The sequence below is a fragment of the Triticum aestivum genome, chromosome 2B, assembly GCF_018294505.1.
Source record: "Triticum aestivum cultivar Chinese Spring chromosome 2B, IWGSC CS RefSeq v2.1, whole genome shotgun sequence".
Taxonomy (NCBI): domain Eukaryota; kingdom Viridiplantae; phylum Streptophyta; class Magnoliopsida; order Poales; family Poaceae; genus Triticum; species Triticum aestivum.
This window is the reverse complement of record NC_057798.1, coordinates 731,739,368-731,751,965: the sequence shown is the minus strand read 5'-3', so window position 1 is coordinate 731,751,965 and position 12,598 is coordinate 731,739,368. Positions and strand designations below refer to the sequence as shown.

Below are 12,598 nucleotides of genomic sequence, written 5' to 3'. Positions count from 1 at the left end.
TCAAAGACGTAGTGATGATGGCGCAGCGGAGAAGACGACAGAAGCACAAGACTTCAAATTCAGTCGTAATCATCCGCTTCACTCCCGCTACGACTGAGGAAAAATGTTAGAAGTATAAACGTAGAGATAAGGAAAGATAGAGATAAACTTAGTTTAAACACATAATATCTTGCCTTGTACTTCAAACCTCTACCTCTCATGTACTTCTATATATACCCCATACGAGGGTCGGTTTAATACAACACATTATTAGCCATCTCATATTTTCCACACTCCTACCTTGACCAAGGAAAGAAGACGAGTGAGTCGTTTCAATAATGACCATGTCCCCTGCGATCTGCGCCCGCTACTCATGTGCTCGTTCCCGGAGGCCAGAGTTCGTCGTGGCCAGCGACCGGACTGGAGGCTGGAGCAAGTGCTCACCTACGAAGCTATGACACGTGCTCACCTACGAAGCTACGACACGTGCCGCCAGATCTGCAACTTCGAGGCGTTGGGCTACAAGAAGGGCATCGCGTCGGATAATGCTACCCAAAGATGGCCCTATGGAAAGGCCGGACGGCATGCAGATGCAGGTCATCCACCTCAAGTGCCTCGCCGCGTCCAGAACCCGGAGCCCTTTGTGCTGCATGCGCCTTGGCGGCCACGCGAGCACCGTGCGGGAGGTGCTCAACTTCGTCTATTTCTACTCCTGTCTGGCCATGCTGTTTGTCACGGAGGCCATCTTCATAGCTGTCGGGTGCCTGTTCGTCTTCCGAGCCGACCCGGTATGGCACACTAGTAGAAAACGAAGCTTTAATACCGGTTCATAAAGGCCTTTAGTGCCGGTTCTGCAACCGGCATTAAAGAGTGGAGACTAAAAGCCTCCCTCTTTAGTACCGGTTCGGCACGAACCGTCACTAAAGGCCCACCACGTGGCATGAGCTCGCGCCGTGATATGGGGGACCTTTAGTACCGGTTGCCCAAAATTTTTTGAAAATTTTGGAAGAAAAAATTTTTGATTTTTTTTTTAAATTTTGGAAAAAATTTTGATTTTTTTTCGATTTTCAATTTTCTGAATTATTTGATGATTTAGTCTCGAATCGCCCATCTTAACTGCTCGAGTGTGGATCACTCATTCCAAATCGTCTAACTTCCCGGCCGGTCACCCATCCCTCTCACTACTCCAGCCTGAGCATGCTTAACTTCCAGGTTCTATTCTCCCTCGTTTCCAAGTCTGCACTTGTTGTTTTCCTGACCCTAAGATGTGAATCCTATTAACCCTCAGAAGTTTAGCTTGAGTATGAAGTCACACGTTTCACTGTTTGAGTTTGAAACTATTATTCTAAAAAACAATAATTATGTAGTAACACTAATATTTCTTGAATAAGTAGTTTGACCATAGTTTGACCACAGTTTGACCAGATTTGACCAAAATTCAAAAAAACTGAGATACTTATTTAGTAACACTAATATTATTGCGTAATTATTTAGTAACACTCTATATTTCTTGAATCAGTTGTTTGACCGGTTTGACAAGATTTAACCAAAATTCAAAAAAACATTCTATATATCTTTTTTTCCTTTTACAATTTTGTCATTTCAAAAATTGTCCTAAACCCTAAACCCAGGACTTAAAACGTCGGAAATTCTATGCTAAACAGTAAAAACTAAGGGTTTAAACCATAAAACCTAACCCTAGACTCTGAAATCTAAACCCTAGCACTAAACGCTAAAAACGTCTAAAACGCCCAAAAACTCTATTTTTCCTTTGGAATTTTAAGATTTTAAAAAATCGTCGAAACGGAAAACTTGTTTGGCGGATGCGAAGCGGAGACGTGCGACCGAGGGTCCCCTCCGGCCATACCGAAACCACCCCCTTCCACAGCAAGTACCTGAGCGGTTTGACGGATTGCACCCAACTTTTGCGAGCGTGTGTGGGGCCCCACCCGGGCACCCCACGGCCAAAATGAATGAAATCCGACAACGAACGCACGTTGCGTCACGTCCGGGCAGTATTTTTTGAGTTTTCGGCCCGGAAAATCGTAGAAAATCCAAACGGACTCGAAACGGGACAATTTTTTGCGTGCGTGCCCTGCTAGGGCACAGTAGCACGTGAAAAAAAATTGGGCACGTTTGGCTAAGTTAAAAAAGAGCCTATCTGATTAAGTTAAAAAAATTGGTTAAGGTAAAAAATTTTGATACAGTTAAAAAAAATGTGCCTATTTTATTTAGTTAAAAAAATGAGGCCCTGCAAAAGAAAACACCGGCCGTCTCGCTAACCGACGTGCATGCGTGCATGGGGCCGTCCCACTAACAACGACGCCACAATCAGCGCTCGGGCGACGTCGTTAGCCGATGTGCATGCAAATTTTCCTTCTACGTCAGCCCGTCTCGCCGCCGCCGCGATCCGCACGTGCTGCCAGCATACGCCGCCCGTCGCCCCACACTCCAAAACGGCGCCGGTGCGGCCGCGCTGGCCTGCCCTGACCTGACCCGTCGCCCTGTATACGCTGCCGCTGCCTCTCCCACCGTCGCCCCATCGTACAAACGCTGTCGGTGCGCCCGCGCCGGCTTGCGTCCCCTGACCCATCGCCACTATACGCCGCCGGTGCCTCTCCCACCATCGCCGCCGTGTAAGTTTTTTTTCCAGTTTTTTTATACGACGAGGCTCATAGCAGTATGATGATATGTGACAGAAATCTATTTGATGCAGTATGAATATCGACGGTGTGATTCCATGTTTTGTTCAAAAGTGGGTTAGCCTAGTTGACAAACTGTCACCCAGTCAGAAATTCAGGTTTTATGAAACAGATATGCAGGGCATGTTTAGAATACCATCGATAAAAATGCGTGATTTTTTGCTTCACCTTTTACTCCAAGGTTACAATCCGAGTAGCAACAAATTCATGGTTGAAGAGAGTTCTGGAAGTACTGCTGGATGTAAAGGTCTTATTTCACTAAGGCCTGATGATGTGTACTCCATATTTGGTTGGAAAAACAATGGAGTGGATGTTTTTGGGTTTCTTAGTACTGAAGGAGAAAAAGCAACCAAAAAAAATACCTGTTAGTTTTGTTAGCAAGAAAAATGATAAGATCATGATTGATGATCTCATAGAAAAGATTGTGAAGAATAAGAGCACTGATGATGACTTTATTCGGATGACATTTCTAGTTCTCTTAGGAACTATAATTGCACCAGTGTCTCATGAATATGTTCCGAAAAAATACTATGCCTTAGTGCAAAATATTAAGTTGATAAGGAAGTTCAACTGGAATGCATTCACTTCACGATTCTGTTTATCGGAGATTGGTAAGCTTCTGCAGGACGGCCATGTTAGGCAGTGGCCCCAGGGGAACCTCGCCCTTTTGCAAGTACGTTCTATTTATTAATTTCAACACTTTTGTTATAAAATGTCACAGAAGAACATGTAATTTAATTAGTTTATGTGTTTTGCAGTACCTATACTGGGAGAAGGTGCAACCAATCACCGGTCCAAAATATGATTCGTTGGCATTGTTGAGCCCGCTGATGAGGAACCGGACGGAAGATATGGCTGTGAGAAGAGACAAATACGACTATGAATATGGTCGTGGTGTTGGGATGGTAATCCTAGTAATCATGTTTTTTTACATTTATGAAATAAAGTAAAGTGTGCATATGGTTTGTACGTATAATTCTCTTGTTGCACTTGTAGATCGATGACAACATTACAGAGGAGTATAGGCTGAAAAAAATTGCGGAAGAAGAAGCTCAAAAAACCAAGAAAGCTAGTAGCAAAAAATCTAACGTTACTGGAACGAGGAAAGAGGGCAGTACCTCGGAGGCTTCGAGCCAGAAGCCTACTATGGACCGGATTTTGAGTGAGATGAATGAGCTTCGGAAGGAAATGCTTCGTTTGCCAGAGTTATGCGCACAGGTAACACTTGAGCACGTCTCTTTAATGTCCATCACTGAATTGAAGAACTAAGATGAAATGTTTTCTTGCAGAGAATGATTGAGAAACTGAACAAAACCGGCATCTCCTACAAACCCAGTAACTTGGAAGAGGACGAAGAGAATCTGTACGGAGGCATTAATGAGTCTTCAAACGATGGTGGACGTTCGAAAAAAGAGTTTGTATATCAAAAAGATGATTCAGACCGGTTCCGCACACCTTCCAAAATGAATTTGCAAAAGGATGATGACGGCGTTGATGTAACTTCTCGTGAAAACACACCTTTTTACTGCACACCTGAGTACTGGGATAGTTTCAAGGGTGATATGGATGATCCTATCCAAGTACCAGAAGTATTAGATGAAAAAGCTGCCACATCTTTAGAGACGGACGAAATCGCATCGCATGCGTCGCTTGGTTCTAAAGGAGTACAAGAGGAAGTGGAGGAGGTTACTGGCAGGCGCAAGCGCAAAGGATCACAACATGTCAAGTCTCCTTATGTGGTCCCTAAACCGAACAAACGTGCAAAACGTTCTGCCAAAGGAAGTAAGTTTTTTGTGTTTCCAATTGTTATTGCGTAATAATTATTTATGTATTTGCGTTTATAATTATTTGAGTTGTGCGTTACAGAATTGTTCCAAAATGGTGGTGTTAACAAATCTGGTGATGAGTATGATGTGGTGAAAGCGTCCATCAAGTACGTGCGCGCGCATGAGCATTCACAAAAACATGCCAAAACAGAAATTTTCAATGATGACATGGAAGAAGGTCTCATTGTGCGGAGAGCTTGTCACATTATTAACCATGAGTGGCTAAGTGGCGACTTAAGTTAATTTCCTATATTGTTTTACAATTGATTCGAAAATACCATTGTTAAATCTAACACATTATTTATAGGTAATTAATGCATACTCATCATTTTTGGTCGACAAAGTTAATGATGATCGTTTCATGTTGACAACTTGGAGGATACATTGGTTGCTTCACATTAGACCCGGAAAGAAGACCGCCGGTAACGATTATGAAGCAGAGTCGCATAGTAATGGACCGTGAACAGATGTGAGGACGAGTATTTCAAAAAATCAAAGGTAAGTTTGTTGTTAACACGGTACATACATACGATAGTATGTGATGATTGTGTTTTATGGTCCTTGTGATGCAGACTTACATTCCTCTAAACAAGCAAAATAATCACTGGATTACTGTCGTCATGCATAGCGGGAAGAGAGAGTTTCAGGTTCTTGACTCGTTGATGACCGGAAAACTTGACAGTGTTACTAGAGAACTCGTTGAGAACCTGGTAGGTTTAACTTTCTAATGTGCATTTGGTAACATTCATTTTCTTTAGTACACTGAATGACATTCTTTCCACTATGTTTATTATATCTTTAAAGAAAACAACTAGCAGAAGATATCCAAGAAGCAAATGCAACCGGAATTGTGAATTATCCGAATGTTTCCAATTGGCCTATTCAAACGTATGACATGCCAAAACAACATGATAGGTGAGTTCTTACTTTGACAGAATATTTAATCTTCTTAAATTGTATGCATTAGGAATTCGTGTGGAATATTTCTCCTTCGATGCTTTCAATATTGGGATGGAGACAAATGGACATGCTTATTTTCACAGGTACGCAAGTCATGTTTGGACTACAATGTACAATGAACGATGTGCTAACACCATTTTTTTCAGAGCTCAATTGATGATTCGAGAGAGTTAATGATTGCGCAACTTATCTTTTCAGAAAGAAACAAGCTTGATGAAGTGAAAAACAAAGTTATTCGGATATCAAAGAAGAAGAAATAGATGCGGCACGGAGGAGTTTTGCATGTGATTGGATGGTACTGGAGGACTTTATTTTCCAAATGCTTTGCGCACTTGCTTATAAATTTTATGTAATAGACTCTGCTTCCGAATAGTTAATAGACTCGGCACTTTTCCAAATGTTTTTTATGTCCACGTGATATTTTGTTTCATAAATATTATATAATCATTCTTTTTTTTGTTTACATGATTTTTTTGTTGCCGAATAGTTATATGTAATCGTGTCGTCGTTAAATTTTTGTACACTAAACTATGGCAGCACACTGCGTGTTACTTTGTTAGCAAAAACTTGGTTTACAACACACTGGGTGTTAGTCTAGTTTAGAAAAGCGCAAAAAATATTTTACATAAAAAAATTGCCCGCCCGTCTCCACAGCGTGTCTTAGTAAGCCTGTTGTTATCAAGCCCAACGGGCGACTACAACAGGCATTTCAGAACACGCCGTGGAAACCAGGCCCAACAGGGCAGCATCGACGCGGCACATCGACGGGGTAGTAATCAGAGGAGTTCAATGTGACGACGGGAGCTGAGTATATAAACTGGTCGTCGTCCCCTTCGGCCGGCGAGGTGGGACTAATGCCTATCAAGTGACTCTTGCTGATATTCATCATAGCACATGTCAAGGTCAAATTGATCATCATCGCTGTGCTCATCATTCCCGCTAGGACCATCAACACCTCCCTGCAAAATATGACATATAACCTTTCATGTCAATCTGTTCTTGTATTCTTACTAACCATAAATAATGTAAAGAACTTATTTGGCTACCGCTCACACTACAAGATGCATCGACCTCGCTCTCGGCATTGTCATCATCTATATTATTACGCTCATTGTCACCATTAGCATTTATCTGTGCACATGTAAAGTAACATAAATGGTCATACAATTTTAATGTCAATCATTTCTCTACAATTTTTTCAACATACCTGGCTCACACTATCTGCATAAAATTGTTCATCTATATCATATTCCTCATCGTCAGCATTACCATGTAGCTGTACAAATTTAAAAGGACATGTTAGTGTCAAATAACTAGTTTGTATACACCCGCCACACACAACAGGATAAAATCCGATAAGGCTCCGTTCGGCCACAGGCATCCTCCCCGCAACTCCGAGCTTGCGTCGACTCTGATCTGGGAACTACACCCTCCCGCCTCCTTCGACAGCCACATCTGTTCCCAGCTTGGACCACCACTGCTCAAAAAGGTCAAGCTCTACAAACCCCTCGTCAACGCCGGCCAAGCCTCCAAAGAGAAAGAGCGAGGGTCGGGAGACCCTTATTCCGAGCACCACATCCCGCTCCTTAGAGATCATGGCGCCATGGACACTACATGCGACGAGCCACCCCGACCTATGTACACACCGCACCCGGATCCAGGGTTTCACCAACCTCCAGCCGCTGCAGGAGGCGAGGGAAACCACACGAGGAGCCGGCAGGATCACATGAAGGACGAAGATGCCTGGGATTCACCTCTATCTACCGTTGAGGAGAAGAGACGCGAAGCGCACCACGGACGTAGGGGCGGCCTATTCCGGTGGAGGACCTATTCCAGTGGAGGAGAGGGTTTGGCTAGAGGTGGAAGAAAGGGCCAGCGCAGTGGTACACATAGGGCCGTCCATTAGAGGCTCTGGTACAAGCCAAAAAAAAACTGCTATACATAGGCGAGTTGTTATACAACAATCAGACATCTTCATCACTCTCTTACCTATTGCAAAAAGGCGGCAACAGTTGCACAATATCGTGCATAGTGAACACAAGAGGACGCTAGCAATGCCAGAAATACTTCAGCACGCACTCAACCGCACGTCCCCTGCCAGCTTGGTAAGCACTGAACATCAGCAATGATGAAAACACAAGGCTATATCTCCAGATCCACGATGAGTCAACAGAAACAACAAGTGCAAATTGGCATTCAATCCAGAAATAAGATGCTCCATGAATAAGCTAGGAATGGCAAAATAGGCTTACCTAGCTAAGCAAAAATATATATACATAAAAGCAAGATGCAATATAGACCTTGTATTGTACTCCGTATTTACAGGAACAATTAGCATACACGCAAGACCGAAGTTAAGAAATCATTATCATAGTCTAGCCTTATCATAGTACTACGAACAATTAGCATACACACAATAAGCTATAAGTAGCAGACAAGTTCAAGATGGAACAGTTCACATGTTCTCGGATGCACACATTACTCTTCACCGAACATCTTCAACAAGCGTCAACGAGCTTCATGGTAGGCCTGCGTGGAATTGATTCCCATGCGTAAGGCTGTATAGATCCCATCACCGAGATATCATACTGGCTTCCAATGAGCAAGGACCAAGCAACAGTTACCTCCACTTTACAATCACCAAGCTCAAAACCTTTTTGACTTATGTTGCTGGATTTGGTTGGAAAGACAACACTTCCACTGAAATCTCCAGCCTGCACGACAATTTCCAGCCTTCCTCCTGATTTTACAGATACAACTTGCCTTGAAAGATCTAGATAACCCTGTTCACTCACTGGTATTTTTTCAGCCCGTGAATCAAGCAGCAAAACATGCCCAGATGGGTGCTTACCATTGCCTTCAGTATCGTCCTCAGGCAGTACGGAGCAAACGACTTTGGTTTTGCCACAAGGCAATGAGCCCCGTATCACACGGACACCGAGGATAGTGGCTTGGTGTGATTGTTCAAGATGATCACAGCATAACTCTATTTCACAAAGGCCACGGAGAAGACGCACAGAAACACCGTCATAATCATAGAAGAAGGCTTTACTGATCAATGTGGTATCTTTAGACTCCACTGTGCCCTTCAACTTTAGGTGAACTTCAATCGTAACAGTGCCCTCGGACATAATTGCACGAGAAGGGCCAGTCAAGTGCAAAAAACGATCCTGCAAGCATCATTGTTCACCATTAACTTGCCAACAAAGATGCAAACAATAAGAAAAATAACAGGAAAATACCCATGCATACCTGTTTTGTCAGGATTTGGCAGTCATCCCTAGTGCGAAAGAAGAGAAGGTTGCGACGATAGTCCACGGAATCTCGGGCAGCAACTACACCATATACCTTCAGCGGCCACTCAAGGGCATAGCCTTCTCTTTCTGCAACTTTAATATAGTAGACCTGCATGGTCCTCCCGACTTCAGCACCCACTTGGGTGTGGCCTGGTAAGCTTCGGGTGAAGATCATGGGGCTCAATAACGCTGCATGCAACCAAGTCAAGTGTGTTACAAATCTGACGTCAACTAACAAAAGATTGCACAAATTGCTTTTGCTATCCATTCAAGAAGAATAAATAATCAATGATTAAAGTAAATCACTATGCTAACAGAACGAATTAGCTTGCTTGAGACATGCAGTAAATGGAAGAAGAAAAGAAACTAACAACAACCATATCACAAGCAAATTACTCACTTGGGTCTTCGAAGCTGCCAAAGTTGCTGCTCCTACGTTCCCAGCCTCTACGGTAGACATTGAAATAGTACTCCTCAGCCGCCTTCGCCGCCTCATGCGGATTCACAACTTTTCCGCCCATATTCTTGTCCTCATCATCTTGCCTCATCGATTCTATTTGCTCTCCGAAATCTGGCACCCATCGACCAAGCTGGTCGAAAACTTCAGAGATAAACTTCAATGTGGAGCAATAGCGTGCGAAGGGCTTTCTAATAAGCATGCATTTCGCTAGAAATTTTGGTTCTGTTGAGACTAGCAGGCTCATCTGGTCCCACAGCTCATCAAACTGCCAGGAGAGCAAACCTAATTTGAAGCTTACCCTCGGCACAGCCTCCTCCGTCAGGGTCCCAGCCTGCTTCTTCTCAATCTTGCTTCTGACAGACTCGGCTACGGACATCGAGTTACTGACTGGCAGCTCCTTGAACTGCTCCCGCTCATTGAACTGCTTGGAGACTGATTTGCAACCATCACGAATCTTGCTCTGTGTCTGCACCGTTCTGCCTTCGTTGCCAATCCTCGCCAATTCAAACTTGCCACTCCTTCCATTCGACGACTTCCCTCCGGTTTCCATCTCTATGTCGTCGCCAATTTTTGTCTGGGTATCGGTCAATTTCCCTTTATTGCTGATCCAACAGGCATTCTGCATCGTGCTGATCCTCTTTTGGGCCTCATAGTCGACCCGACCAAAGATCTTATTCGACAACTCATACATAACTGATTTCAACTCTAGAAGATTCTTGTATTCCTCGGAGCCGTAGTGTCCAAACTTCCCCATCTTCTTCTCCAGGGCCTGGATCCAGCAGATACTCTTCTGCATGAAGATGGCAGCCTGACAGAGCTCCTCGCTTAACATGGACTCGCCACTCCTTCCCTTCGAATTTCCTGCAGTCGCCATTCCACTGTCCTCACGACTGTCACCTGACTGTAGCATCGTCGAGGGAACAAGGGACCAAGCAACAGTAATCTCAGCCTTAGAGCCATCAGTAAGGGGAAATTCGCATTTACTTGTGTTGTATTTTTCGGGTTTAAGGAGGAATTGAGCAGCAATCTCAGTCTGTGATGGTGAACCGGCCATTATGAGGACTAGCAGCTTGCCATTTAATTCCACAGAAACTACATGTCTAGTCAGATAAAGGTAGTCATTGCTGGCCATAGGCATTCTTCCACCTTTTGAATCAAGCAGCAAAACTTGCCTAGATGATACTTGCGCAGCGATATCTTCATTACCATCCTGAGGCACTGAATAGCAAACAACTCTGCCACCATGAAAAAGCAATGGTTCCTGTTTGGGTGTAACAGCCACACTGAGGATAGTAGCCTGGACCGACTGTTTAAGTTGCTCACAGCACAACTCCACTGTGCACAAGGCGTTTTTAGCGAGATAGGTACAGGAATTATCAGCATTGTAAAAGTCAAATGTACTGATCAATGCTGTATCTTCAGATTTTGTTGCGCCCTTCACTATTAATTGGATTTCGATGTAAACAGTATCTGTCGAGACAATTGCACGAACCGGGCCAATCAAGTGCAATAAAGAATCCTGCAAGCATCATCATTTGCCATAATCAACAAGGATGAAGGCAACAAACAAAGGATCGAGAACACGAAAATACCATACGTACATTTTCTTTAAGGATTTGGCAGTGCTGTCTTGAACGGAGGAATAGAGGGTTGCGATGACGGTCCACAGCATCACGGACTGCGACCACTCCATACACCTCCAGTGGCAACTTTTGGGGTTCTACTAGTGAGACTTTGATGGAGTAGATCTGCAAGGTACTCCCTGCGACAGCTTCAATTGGAATGTGGCGTGGTGTGCAATGTGTAAATTGCATGGGGCTCAATATCGCTGCATACAAGTTAACAAGTTAGAGATCTACTACATCAAAGTCTCACTAGTAGAACCTCAAATCGTGGAGTAAACTTCCATTTAAGAATCAATCTGCTTAAGTGAGTAAATTCCAAAATGCAAGTAATCAGGTAACTAGCATGCATGCAAGTTTACTCACTCTGATTTTCGAAGCTGTGGCCATCCTTGCCCCATATACGTTCCCAGTAGAGACGGTAGGCAGTGAATCTCTTCTCCTCCATCTCCACAGAATCTTCTTGGCCTGCCCTGCGAAGTTCGTCTTCCATGGCTGAAGAAAAAGATTCTGATTTCAGCTTAATCATCGTTGATTTCACTATGTAGTCGAAGTTTGAGTCCATTCGCTGGAGCATAGTGATACGGTCAGAGATCAACTTCAATTTGCTGATACGGGATACGTACGGCTCAGAAACAAACTTCATCATGGTGCTCCTTATATCTTTGTTCTCTGACGAGAAGGATCTCAGAAAGTTGCACATCTCGTGCCTCAGCTCATCGATCTGCTCAGAGAATGCCGGCAATCTGAAGCCGAACCTTAGCACTGCCATTGCCTCCTCCCGGATCTTCTTCTTTTCAAATACCTTAGCAATGTCAACGACCACTTCTTCAAATTTCAACAGGATTTCGGTTGTCAATTCGGGCACGGTCTCCCAGCGGAGTTGACTGTCTGACTGGCTAACGATCCACTCCTGGGTCTCCATTGCAAGGAAATCAAGCAGCTCCTCACTGTCTGCGCCTCCGCCTCTCTCTCCGTCGGCAAGGATTCCGGAACGGTGGAGCAGATTCTCGAGTTCGAGGGATGCGGAACTCCTGCTTCCCTTGGACGACTTCCCTCCAGCTTCCATCTCTCCGCCGTCGCCAATCTTGCTCTGGGTCTCCATCGATTCCCCTTCATTGCCGATCCAACCGGCCCTCTGTACCGCGCCCATCCTGTGCCACAATTGGAAGATTCTCTCCGTCAAGACGACCATATCCATTCTGAAATCCGGAAGATTATCATGGTCAGAATCGCTATGTGCAATCTCCTCCATCTTGGCCTCCTGGGCCTCGATCCACCGGATACTCTCCCGCATGCAGATTCCAGCCTCATAGAGCTCCTCGGTAAACATGGACTCCATCGAACTCCCTGCGGTGTCCATCTCACATCCTCACCACTGTGCGGTGTCCTTTCTTCTCCCCGCCGCCGCCGCCGCCGCTCTCATATTTTTGTTCGGGGGAAGGCAACGGTCCCCCAGCTTAGGGTTTTCAAGATACGGTACAGACGGGCGTAGCCAGGCCCAGTAGATCGACACGGACCTTCCCAGCACGAACATGGCCCAGCCCAGTAAATCGACACGGACCTTCCCAGCACGAACATGGCCCAGGCCCATCCCAGTATCAGTGTCGTGAATTCAAAATAACATCACGAATTTGGAAAATGTTAGCAAATTCAATAACGAACATTTCTAAAATTCTGTAAAAAAAGGAGAAACAAAATAAATCCCGAACTTTTATAAAAATGTGGTCAATTATTGGAAAAAACGAATATT

General features: G+C 44.3%; 2 protein-coding genes across 2 annotated transcripts; one reads left to right on the top strand and one right to left on the bottom strand.

The window, feature by feature from the left end:
* Positions 1–3,472: 3,472 nt before the first annotated feature.
* On the top strand, positions 3,473–3,994 carry LOC123042341 (uncharacterized). The gene is made up of 2 exons (XM_044464816.1): positions 3,473–3,586; positions 3,678–3,994. Exons 1-2 carry the CDS (start codon positions 3,512–3,514, stop codon positions 3,948–3,950), a joined length of 348 nt encoding a protein of 115 aa, XP_044320751.1. The 5' UTR covers positions 3,473–3,511; the 3' UTR covers positions 3,951–3,994.
* A 3,730-nt stretch (positions 3,995–7,724) lies between these two features.
* Positions 7,725–12,293, bottom strand: LOC123047014 (uncharacterized). The gene is made up of 5 exons (XM_044470493.1): positions 11,212–12,293; positions 10,825–11,051; positions 9,164–10,742; positions 8,720–8,952; positions 7,725–8,637 (listed from the first exon to the last, which is right to left on the bottom strand). Exons 1-5 carry the CDS (start codon positions 12,206–12,208, stop codon positions 7,966–7,968), a joined length of 3,708 nt encoding a protein of 1,235 aa, XP_044326428.1. The 5' UTR covers positions 12,209–12,293; the 3' UTR covers positions 7,725–7,965.
* Positions 12,294–12,598: the final 305 nt, after the last annotated feature.